The sequence below is a fragment of the Drosophila hydei genome, unplaced genomic scaffold (genome assembly GCF_003285905.1).
Source record: "Drosophila hydei strain 15085-1641.00,03,60 unplaced genomic scaffold, DhydRS2 tig00008119-arrow-pilon, whole genome shotgun sequence".
Lineage (NCBI taxonomy): Eukaryota > Metazoa > Arthropoda > Insecta > Diptera > Drosophilidae > Drosophila > Drosophila hydei.
In genome coordinates, this window is record NW_022045830.1 from 8,682,440 (window position 1) to 8,693,773 (window position 11,334).

Consider the following 11,334-nt stretch of genomic DNA (forward strand, 5'->3'; position numbering starts at 1 on the left):
GATTGATTTGTGGATAGAGCTCCCAATTTAACAATAATACCTACTCGCTGAGAAGGGCAGCAGAAACAGCAGACGCTGATAGAAGTCGCCAATTGCCGGAAAATGCATTCTGTGCAATTATATTGTCAATTACGCACAGACGTACATAAACTCTTATTCACGTCTAAATCAACTGATGTTTGCAATCGTTATGTACACCGGCGACCCGACCAAGAGGCTCACGCACGTTGAGCTGCCAACTGAGCCACGCTCATGGCTGGCTTAGGCCTTTATACGGATTCGTGGTCTCCGACAGCCCTTCGTCAGAGTCGAGATCTTTTGGGAAATGCCATCGGCTCTGGGGGGTGGATGACTTGAAAGTTTCTTTTTTTTACGCTCGATTTCTGCGGCTCAAAGACAGCGCCAACTTACAATACCGAAATGAGTTGACAAACAGACAGTTATGAACACCCACATAATATTCAAGGCCTTAAGCTGGGCATTTTTGGCAGCTGCACAGCTTCCAGAATTGCTTCTAGTTGAACTTCTGTGTTTACTATCAAAACTCATTATAAAAACATTCAGATTACATCGATGACATGCGAGAATTCCATGAAACTAAGCATTAAGCTTTATCTTTAAGAAATTACAGTTGTTTCAGAGAACAAAAATGTAGGCGACTAGAAAATACCCTAACCCAATTCAGTTTTCAATTTTCTCCTTTTCTTTATTTAATGTCTAAATTTATCGATATAGCACAGCAAAAAGAGCATTAAAATTTAAGCAGGTAATAATATTTATATTAACAAATTTTAACATTATTTGCTTTGATCTCATCCTAAGACAGCAGCTATAACTGTGCGAGGTACATTGCAAATAATCTACCTTTAAGTTGCATACCATGCCTAGCTATAATCAAGTAAAATTCTAAAACAAATTCGAACTGAAGTTCATTTTTGGGATCCATGGGAAAACACAGTCATTCGCTTCTAGCTCGACACAGTTTGAGGCAATGAAAAACTTATAAATGGGGGAAAAAAGTTGTACTGTTATAATAAATTTATAAGACTCGCGCCTTATGCCCTAATTCTAATAAATGGGAAACATATTTACTCTTAAGCATTTTAAATAAATTAAAGTGTTTGTTCAAAGGTTTTGAGCTATATATTACATAATGCAAGTCCTCCAAGAAACCAATTAATTTACCAATTTCAGAAACCCATTTGACTGATTTTCTACGTTTGCAGCACTTTTTAGCAAAAAGCTTTCGATAAGCATTTATTGGACAATTGCCAAGGGTATATTATAGCAGCTCAGAGATCAATATCAAGATCAAAGTCGAGCCAATTGTTGGCCGATAAATGTTTTTCGTGAATGCGCTGCGATTCACTTCAATGTTTATATATACGAAATCTCACAAATATTTCTCTTTCTCTCTGTTTTTATACTTATACAACAAATTTGATTTAAATTATATATAAAAAGAGCTTTTTCAAATAGATTTCGTGTGCTCAGTGGTAAAGTAATTACTTAAAAATAAAAAATAAAAACAAATTTTAAGATAATTTTAAAGACAAAATAATTGTTGTTCGTGTTTTTGTCCTAAGAATGGTATTATTTATATTTTATATTGTGTTCAGCCGTAAATATTTTAGTTTAGACATCTTTTCAAATATGTAGAAGTAGTTCGTCTCGCAGTTGGCTGACAAACACATATATTACCGTAACAAAATTAAATAACAAATTAAAATTTGTGCTTCTAAAATTGTCATAAGTTTAGATCCTGTTTATGCGTGTACATTTATTGATTTTTCGTTTGGACCCAACGAGTTACGGAACTCAATATAACAAAACGCAACAACCGGCTCAGCATCAGTTGCTGAGACGCAGCCGTTAAAAACGTCAACGCCGACGGCGGCTGAGCAGCTAATATTTTACCAATAAGAATTTTGCGCAGTACTCAACTGTGGCCAATAGGAAAACAAACGTAGTTGCGGGCAGAAGTCGTACTATATAAACAAAACGTCTCAAACAGAATAAACAGATAAATACAGAGAGAAAGAGTGCGCACAGTTATAAAGAAGAGACGCCGTAATGTGGAAAATTGTGAAAACTAAATTGTAACGTACTGACCTTATAATTGCTAATTAAAAAAAAAACAAAACAAAATCTAAAGCTACGCAAAAAGTCAACAAATATTTATCGAAACCCACACGACCAAAACAAAAACATGCGCGAGCTTTCTGAACTGCTACAATACCAGGCGTAAGTAAAATGTGTGAAAGAGCAAAAGAGAGGGAGAGGGGTGAACAGTGTGGAGAGCCGAATCGACACGAGACGAGACGAGACAAGGCAGTCACGCGAAGGCATAGAAGAGCGTCGCTTTGGCGCGCTATTTTCAGTGCGCGGTTCAACAATAAAGCGTAGATCCAACAGCAAAGCAATACTAAAATATTAACAAACTATGCCAATATGTAGGCTAATGCAATGTCAACGACAGGGACAGAGAGACAGACAGCAATAGCAATAGCAACCGCAACAACAGTAATAATAGGAAGTGCGAAATAACAAATAAAAATTTGATACCTCGAAAACGGCGAATGAGACGAGCAAAACACAGACGACGAAAACAGAACAAAGCGTAGTCAAAGCGTGCGCTGCTTTAGTCTGTCTCTCTGTCGGGCCAGTCAGCAGCGTGTACCCAAAAGCAATTATAATTTGTTTTGTCTCGTTTGGGTTTTGGCATGTGAGCGTGGACTCTTCACTTTGTTTTTTATTTATTTTTGTTATTTTCCGTCTCTCAAATTATTTCGGATATGTTAGCCAAAAGAATGTGCGGTATGCGCGTTTCAAAAAAGTATCAACTCAAGCCTCGTGGCTCAACAAAAAGTTGCTAAGCAATTCATTAGAAACGGTCTGCATCGAATACGACGACGGCTAAACAAAAAGTAAATTCGCAGTGGAGTTTTGCTCATTTTTTTTCGATGAGCTGTAAACGGTATTTCTAGTGCTATAAACAACAACAATTCTTTTAGTTAATATTCAAATATGCGTGGCGCTAGTGTTAATCATGCTGACTAATAAAACATGACCTGTTTGTCGCTTCAGGAACAGACTGATGGTCAAATCGAATCAACTTGTACTGGTGCGCCATGGCGAGAGCGAATTCAATCTGAAGAATCTGTTTTGCGGCTGGCACGATGCGCCGCTCAGTGCAGGTGGTAAGCTAACAATGCTGATAACAGTAATATACTCTTACTCGAGGGTATTCTACTTTTGTCATGAAGTTCGTAATGCTAAGTTGCTCAGCTAATACATTATTTAGTTTATACATTTATATATCTATTCTACTATCACACTGTATGCCAGTATATATAATATAATATATATAATATAATATATATATTATAATATAATATATATAATATACTATAAAATATATATAATATAATATATTTTTTCCCCATAGAGTATATTTTCGAGCCTTAAAACATTATTTCATAAATGAATATTGTATATTTAAGACTTGGTAGCTTTTTCGGCTTTGGTTTAATTGGCATTTAAAGTTATATATATTTATATATGAAAATTTATTTTGAAAAAAAAAAAATAAAAAATATTTAAAATTAAAAAAAATTGAAAATTATTGGTAAATCTGATTTTCAGCTTTTTATACCAATAAAAATTTTAATGTAAATTTTGCATTTTTTAATTTTATTTTATTAATTTTTTTATACGTATTTCCGTTCGATTTTGAAATTCGACGATTAACCTAATGAGACTCAAATATGTACCAATTGATCTATTTCTGACTATAAGATCTTCTCATGCTAATAATCGCTTTTTGTTATAGGTATAGAGGAGGCGCGCTCCGTGGCCGCTGCCAACTTGAATCGAGCCAAAATGACCTTCGACAAGGTTTACTGCTCGAAGCTTTGTCGTTCGAGGGAAACTGTCGAAGTGATATTAAGCGAAATGAAATGCTCCTTTTTGCCAATTGTATCCGATTGGCGGCTGAACGAGCGGCATTATGGCAACTTGACGGGGATTAATAAGCGCGCCCTGGCCAATGAGTATGGCGAGGAGATGGTGCAGTGCTGGCGACGCAACTACGACGGCTTGCCGCCAGCCATCGACACCTCCAATATCTACTACTATCAGATTGCCAACAATCCTGCCTTTCAGGAAGTGCCACCCACTGAATTCCCCCTCACCGAGTCCATGCGCATGTGCGTGGATCGCGTCAGCCCCGTTTGGCTAGAGATCAAAAAGGACATCCAAAAGGGTACGCGTCTGTTGGTCGTTGTCCATGGCACCATTGCCAGATCTCTGATTAAACTAATTGAAGGTATGTTAAAACAATTCCTCAACTCTTGCGACGTCTCCAAATACATTTCGCTCTTAGATATGACTGAAGAGCAGATTGAAAAGGTCAACATTCCCAATTGTGTGCCAATGATATACGATTTCAATATCAAGACCGGGAAGCTTAATGGGGGTCTCAAATATTTGGGCGATCTCGAATATATTGAGAAAATGAAGAAGAAAGTCGCGGCCATTGGCGATTGAAGATGTAAAAAGTTTGTTATAAAAGAACCAAGTATTTAACCCTAAGACCATATTATATAATTTTTGTATTTATCCGACTTTTTCGCCTTTTTTACTTTTCATTTTTATTTCTTGTTAAATACAAACTTTATCAAGTTGTCTTTTAATTTAAGATGCTTCCTCATTGATAACAGCTGATAAGCCACAAAGGGCCTCACGAGATAAGATATTTGTTAACCTTATGACTTGATGATCAACCTAGAAGATAAGTTATCATTTGAAAAAAGAAAGACAAATAAAACTTTTTGTATGCAATTTTATTGTTAATTAGTTTGAAGTGCATTTAGTAATACTTTTAGTTGCTGCCACGCCCACGCAATGTCAGTAGTAGTTCTGCTCGTTGTAGTTGTACAGCGAGTTCAGATTGTTGGGCAGTATATAGATGTCCTCGGGGCGGCCGTTGAACAGAAAGGGGCGCTTCAGGGACGTCAGCTTGGAGTCCTGCTGCGGAGCTGGCAGCGAGGCCAGGCCGAAGCTTTGCTGCGGGGCTGCATGGCCGTAGTTGGCGGCTGCAACTGGCCTGTACGGATTAGTGGGCGTGGGCGGGCGCACATTGAAGCTGCTGCCATATCCAGGTGCAAATGAGGCCAGTTCGTTGGCTGCGCCATTCATCTGATAAATGCCGGACGGTTTGCCATTGGCCAGAAAGTTGACGGGCAGATTGAAGACGGAGCCAAAGGTGGAGAACGTGGGCATGGGCTGGTAGGTGAGCAGGGGCGAGAAGCTGTTGGTAAACGGAGCCGGTGCCAGGTTGGTGGGCACAAACATGTACGGCGTGGGCGGCAGGCGCACATAGTAAATGGGCGAGTTACGAGCTGCCTGAGCAGCGGGAGGACGACGATCGCCGGCTGCACGAGACATGACCACATCCTCCAGTTCATTGCTGGCGCCCGGATAGGTGGGATAGAACATGTCCGGGGCTATGTACAGCGGAAAGGGTATTAGCAGCGGCTGAGCATACCCAATGAAGGGCAGCATCTTGGGCATGGGCATAGCCGGTGCAGGCGGTGCCATGCTCTCAAAAGAATTAGCGGCGGCAGCGGCAGAGGCTGCTGTATATGGATTCCAAGCATAGTTCGTTGCTGAGGCTGGCAAACGCGAGTCCTGCTTGAACTCGTGCAGCATTTGATACGGATCATCCTCCTCTTCGCTCTTGATGTCCTGCTGCTGCTGCTCGGCTGGCAGCTCCGGCTCATGCGCATACGCAGCTGCGGCTGCCTGCTGCTGCTGCTGCGATGCTTGCGGCAACTGCGGCTGCTTCGGCTGGGTCTGCTTCTTGACCAGCTGCGACAGATTGGCAGCCTGCGTGGAGCAGATCAGCAGCAAAGCCAGCAAAAGGCGCAGAATTGACATGGCTACGGCGTTAACTGTAAAGATATAGAAAGTTAAATTGATCAAGGAAAGTTAGTTAATTTAGAATTCCTAAGATCACGATTATCTTCAGATTCTAGACTCAATGTATTTTCCGTTTCGTTACTCGATATTGTTTAATAGAAAAAAATATATAGCTCGATTATATAGCTATATAATCTATATCTATATTATACATAGCTCTCAAACGCAAGCCGTACAAAAACTTTAACAGATCTTCTTTGCCACGCCCACAGCAAAATTTGCAAATTTAAAAAATAAAAAGTTGGTATGAAATTAAAAACAATAATTTTCCAAATTGTTGATGCCATTTAAATTCTTTTACAATTAAATATTTTTATATAAATTTTTAGTCGAATTAAAACTTTAGCAAATGATTTTTGCGCGCTTTTCCATTCACAATTGAAATGCACTTTTCTTTTTCAAAACTATTCACAATGTTTGGGCGCTGCGTACTTGTGAGTCGACGAGCTTCTCGATGTCTGAGTCTGAACAGGATTCTGGATCCTGTCGAGCTGCGCGAAAGAACGGATGAACTGCACCACAGACGCTCTGAGCTGACAATAAGTCTGAGCGCGCTTAGAAGCTGCGCTTTATATTGGCTAAGACGGCGCAGTCGACGTCGTCGCTGCGCAGGCGCAGAACTGGCCAAGCGCCAAGAGGCGAGAGCTGGCCCAAGCAGTTAGAAGCTGGCCAAAAGCTGTTGCTGCTGCTGCTGCTGCTGTTGCAGTTTCCATCTGTTTGGTGAGTTCGGTTCTGGGGTCGCTCCCAGGTGATAAATCGGCTAATTGCTGCCAGCCCAAACGTTAGCATATGTACATAAATATAATTATAATCGCACACTAGTGTCAATGGCCCCGTGTCAGCTGCACATGCAATTGCAGCAAATTAAATGAGTGAAGAAAAAAATGATCCGAGAAATGTTAATTATGGGCTCGTATGTCTGCATGCCTTGTAACTGACGCCCGCGATTATGTATTTTAATTTTTATGACACTGACGCCGGGCGGGAGGGGGAGCAGCCGAGGGCTCATTAGTCAACGATATCCAGAAAGCGATCTGCTTAGCGCCAAGCTTAAGCACCTGTGTATCTGTAACTGCAGCAGCGCCCCAGTCACGAACAACTGTTGCATAATTGGGCATAATTGTGCGATTACCTCGATGTACGAACATATGTAAGACGACTGTAATGCATACACACATCTGCACAGAGATAGTGTGCATCTTTATTGTCTGTATAATTCTTGGTTAATGCCAGCCATAAGCCCTTGCCCTGGGCCAAGCCTCTGCCAGCCACAGGTAAAGAGAAAGAGATGGAGAGAGAGAGAGAGTTGGCGTCCTATAATTATGTTGATTTTATAGACAGGCCGATAAACATAGATAGGCGCTCCCTGACTTTTGCACAACTGGGATGCTGTGCTTAATATTAATAATCTAATATAAATAATTTGTTTATTTGTCAATGCCAGCGGCGTTGGCGTTGGCGCCGGCGCCGTTGCTGCTGCGCTTGCGCTGCTCTCCTACAGATTAGGGCCATAATAAATTACATAGCTAATTAAGCGGCGACTGCTGGCGACTGTAACTGCAACTGGAGACAACCACGCAGATGCAAAGATGCAGATACAGCTGAAGATACCCATGCTACACGTTTGTGCTTGGATGCCGCAGATTGTGATGCTGCTGCTGCAGCTACTGGCAAACGAGCGACAACGGGCAGCAAGAGGGAGATAGACTGATAGAGAGAGGCTGCAACAACAATAATAATGAACGGGTGGTGCTATAATAGAGCCGAGTCAGGCCATGTTAGAGCCCAGCCCGCGCTCCTCAACGCAGGCGACGCGCCAACGTAATTAGCCTTGGAATGTCCTTGTGCACGTGACTATCACCCGACAGCGGGCTTTTTGTGCAGCTCCAGCAGCAGCAGCTAAATATAAACACGCGTGCCTGCGCATCATCAAACTTGGGCACACTTTCCTAACGAAGCCGATGTGTCGCACTAGGTGTAAATGCCGGCAATTGGAACGTACATAAAGGCAAACGTAAACGTAAACAACTATCAACTATCAGCTATCAGGCAATAGGGTTCATTAACACCAAGACGACGACGACGACGACGATGGCAACTGTTGACAACTGGACATACGCATACTTAGGCCAGTTACTTTTCGAATTCATCTTCATCCACATCATCATCATCAGCATCAGCCAGAGCAGTCGCAGTCGCAGCACATTTAAAGTAAACTACTTTTGATTTGTTTGTTTGTTTGTTTTTTTTTCGGCAAACTTTGGTTATTTGCAAAGTGCGCAAAAAAAATACATAAATAAATAACTAGGTCAGCCAGCGGCACCCATAGTATACCAGAGATCTAAAAAGAAGAACCCTTTCAGGCACTGTGTTCTATAGTGCTTAAGCAAACAAATTGATTCAATGAATAAAATACACAAAACTTGTGTCTCTCTTTGATATACTCTTACACTCCCTCAAATAAACGCGCTGCTAAATAATCGCAATTCTTATCATAATCTATGGGTCTCTGTTGTCTTAAAACACCTCGAAATAGTAAATTAGTTTAGTGATAAGCGGCAACAAAATGTTCTCAAAGAGATTTGGAACTTATCAGCAACTCATAATATTAAATAACATGTCTAAATGAAAGCTTGATTACGCAACCGATATACTCTGTTTGTGCAGTGTATAAGAGCTAAAGTTCACCTCTATTGCCGAATAATTAAAGCACTTAGACTGCACTCCAGAAACCACGAAACACGCGCCATCACTTGGCTACTTTCTTTAACCGCAAACAGGTGATTTTTTATGCGTTGCCCGGGCAATCACTTAGCCGAGCACACAAAATTATTCATTGTTTTTGTAATTACGGCATTTCTATTGACATAATTATTGTTCGTTTATTGAGCAAACACAATACTGTTCTCAGAGAGTTCAGAAGTCTCATTGGGCCGCCGGCAGCCAACAAGACGAGGTGGCCGAGTGGTTAAGGCGTTGGACTGCTAATCCAATGTGCTCTGCACGCGTGGGTTCGAATCCCATCCTCGTCGAATTTAATTTTTGGTAATTTTCTTTTAATATACAATTAAAATTGTATTGTGGCATAATGAAAGAATTTATCAAAATTGTTAGTAACTGTAATTAATTAATTTATTAAATATTTTTGCTTCATATAAAAAAAATTTTATATCGACGAGGATGGGATTCGAACCCACGCGTGCAGAGCACATTGGATTAGCAGTCCAACGCCTTAACCTCTCGGCCACCTCGTCATATGCGACCTTCGCAACTAGTTGATTACTTGATGCACAGCTTGATTAAAGAGCAAGCAGTGCTATAATATAGCATCACTAATTCTTTATGATAATAATGTATAAAATATTTATTTTCATATTAACTTTTTACTTTACATATATATACAAAATTCAATTTCTGTACATATGTTAAATATAATAACTTATTGATTAATAATTATATACTATAAAGTTGTAATAAGTGTACACTGCTTGCACTGCTAATGATTCTAATACACTGCTTTTCATACGATTGCACTGCTTTAGATATAAATCATTTCGCTCTCGCCGACTATGACTTGTAGAATCTTAGAACTACCCTTGACACGTGACGAGGTGGCCGAGTGGTTAAGGCGTTGGACTGCTAATCCAATGTGCTCTGCACGCGTGGGTTCGAATCCCATCCTCGTCGAATTACTTTTTGCAATTTCTTATTTTTACTTTAATACTATTTTTAAAATTAGTTATATACTATATTTAGGAGCAACGTTTTTGCAGCTGAATAAGTTCATAAATTAAGTTCCAATTCATAAGCCAAAACCCGCTACATAGTTTTAAATCGCTTTGCAGGCGAGATGCTTGTCTTATTTCAATTGAATCTAAAGTTTTTATGGCCACTCTTCTGCGCCACAGGGGACGTTTAATGACCAGCCCGGGTAGTGATATAAACGAAATGGGAAAAGATACATTGATAACAAGTTAAGTGTCAACAAGATGTGGATATGGATGTGAATGTGGGGAAGCTGCTTAGTAAGTGTATTCGCTAGAACCTCCTAAGTTTATTGACTTTGATCCAAGATACTGTCGTTTGCTTCAAGGTCGTCGTCTCGTCGAGCACATGCGGGAATCCACAATAATTGGGAAGAATTTGGTAGACGTAGGCGCAGGTATTTAAGCCGACCAACAAAAAGAAGAAGCAATATCTAATATACAATAACAACATTAAAAGACAATTGAAATAATGATCGTTGCTGTTGCGGCTTGAAGTAGTAAAGAGCGCTGGAGCAATTAAATTCATTTCGAATGATTTCTTTTCCATTCATTTGCGGCGACTAATTAATCCATTTAATACAATTGCCACTATCCCAAGATCGTACATAAATATAGTAAAAAATTTATAAAATGTTTGCCATTGTTGATTTTCGCCAACGGCTTTCGAGCGATAAAACATATTTCTTGTTCGTTAGTTGCGAAAACCCGTAGAAGTTTTGTGGTTACATTTTTTGCCTCCACCTGCACCTGCATCTGCAGCGGGCGACGTGTGGAAATCTCCTGCAATTATAAATCAGCAAAGGCAATAAAACTTAACTATCAATCGTTTGCTCCAATTGTCAGGAAATTGGAAAGTTTTGTGTTTAGTGCGGATATAAAGTAATTGAGATATAGTGAGCAAATCGTAAATGCAACCCGATGTGGGTGGTGTGAAAGCGACTGCTATAAAAATTAATATATATGTATAGCTAGATCTATATATATTATAGGGAAATAATTGAGAATGCAGCTAAATTCATATTCCACTGTCATATTTCTGCCTTCAAATAACTTCAAATAACAGCCTCCACTTAACTCAATATGCAGCAGCCTAGTTTTAACAGCGATCAAAGCCCAGTGCAGGGCACGCTTCGGCGCCCAGTTTAACCTTTTTGCTTGTGGTCACTTGGCACTTTCACAAAAAGAGTACAAAAAACAACAGCAAAGTAATAATAATAATAACATAAATAAATATGGCAGCGACAATGCATGGAATGCTCGACTTGTGCATACCCTGCACAATAATGTTTTTGCTCTTTCCATATCTATTTAATCATTTATGTAAATATTTTATATTTTCTATATATTTGTAGAACTTAAGACTTTATCCAACTCATATCAAGATCTGAAATTTATTTGATTTCATTAATTAGTTATCAAGATCGCAGCATACCCTGCAAAGCGATCGAGAAACATTGTATTTGTACGGCTGCAGATGAAACGCTGCTTATTTTCCTTTCGTTGCATTTCCTTTCGTCTGCTCTACAAATATTTAACTTTCAACGAAAGTCAGAGTCAAAGCAATTGCCATCCAATGCTGACCCCA

At 39.8% G+C, this 11,334-nt stretch overlaps 2 protein-coding genes and 3 non-coding genes across 7 annotated transcripts; 3 read left to right on the plus strand and 2 right to left on the minus strand.

Moving 5' to 3' along the window:
- Window positions 1-1,666: 1,666 nt before the first annotated feature.
- Window positions 1,667-4,625, plus strand: LOC111603638 (2,3-bisphosphoglycerate-dependent phosphoglycerate mutase). Of its 3 annotated transcripts, none has more exons than XM_023321307.2 (4): window positions 1,667-2,244; window positions 3,088-3,200; window positions 3,833-4,327; window positions 4,385-4,625. In XM_023321307.2, the coding sequence occupies exons 1-4, from the start codon at window positions 2,210-2,212 to the stop codon at window positions 4,546-4,548; spliced, it is 807 nt and encodes a 268-aa protein (XP_023177075.2). In that variant the 5' UTR covers window positions 1,667-2,209; the 3' UTR covers window positions 4,549-4,625. The 3 variants fall into 3 exon arrangements, with proteins under 3 accessions (XP_023177075.2, XP_023177076.2, XP_023177078.2); XM_023321308.2 differs by having other exon boundaries at window positions 1,667-2,099; XM_023321310.2 differs by lacking the exon at window positions 1,667-2,244 and adding an exon at window positions 2,361-2,977.
- A 218-nt stretch (window positions 4,626-4,843) lies between these two features.
- On the minus strand, window positions 4,844-5,961 carry LOC111603637. Its single transcript, XM_030224860.1, has one exon. It carries the CDS (start codon window positions 5,938-5,940, stop codon window positions 4,909-4,911), a length of 1,032 nt encoding a protein of 343 aa, XP_030080720.1. The 5' UTR covers window positions 5,941-5,961; the 3' UTR covers window positions 4,844-4,908.
- Window positions 5,962-8,932: 2,971 nt separating this feature from the next.
- Window positions 8,933-9,014, plus strand: Trnas-gcu. Its single transcript has one exon. It is a non-coding gene; the product is annotated as a tRNA-Ser (tRNA).
- Window positions 9,015-9,154: 140 nt separating this feature from the next.
- On the minus strand, window positions 9,155-9,236 carry Trnas-gcu. Its single transcript has one exon. It is a non-coding gene; the product is annotated as a tRNA-Ser (tRNA).
- A 351-nt stretch (window positions 9,237-9,587) lies between these two features.
- Trnas-gcu lies at window positions 9,588-9,669 on the plus strand. The gene has a single exon. It is a non-coding gene; the product is annotated as a tRNA-Ser (tRNA).
- Window positions 9,670-11,334: the final 1,665 nt, after the last annotated feature.

Excerpts from the sequence above, each read along its gene's own strand:
- LOC111603638 (XM_023321307.2), top strand. The coding sequence starts at position 2,210 with ATGCGCGAGCTTTCTGAACTGCTACAATACCAGGC. Across the intron at positions 2,245-3,087 it reads GAACTGCTACAATACCAGGC|GAACAGACTGATGGTCAAAT; the intron begins GTAAGTAAAATG and ends TTGTCGCTTCAG. Across the intron at positions 3,201-3,832 it reads TGCGCCGCTCAGTGCAGGTG|GTATAGAGGAGGCGCGCTCC; the intron begins GTAAGCTAACAA and ends TTTTTGTTATAG.
- LOC111603637 (XM_030224860.1), bottom strand. The coding sequence starts at position 5,940 with ATGTCAATTCTGCGCCTTTTGCTGGCTTTGCTGCTGATCTGCTCCACG.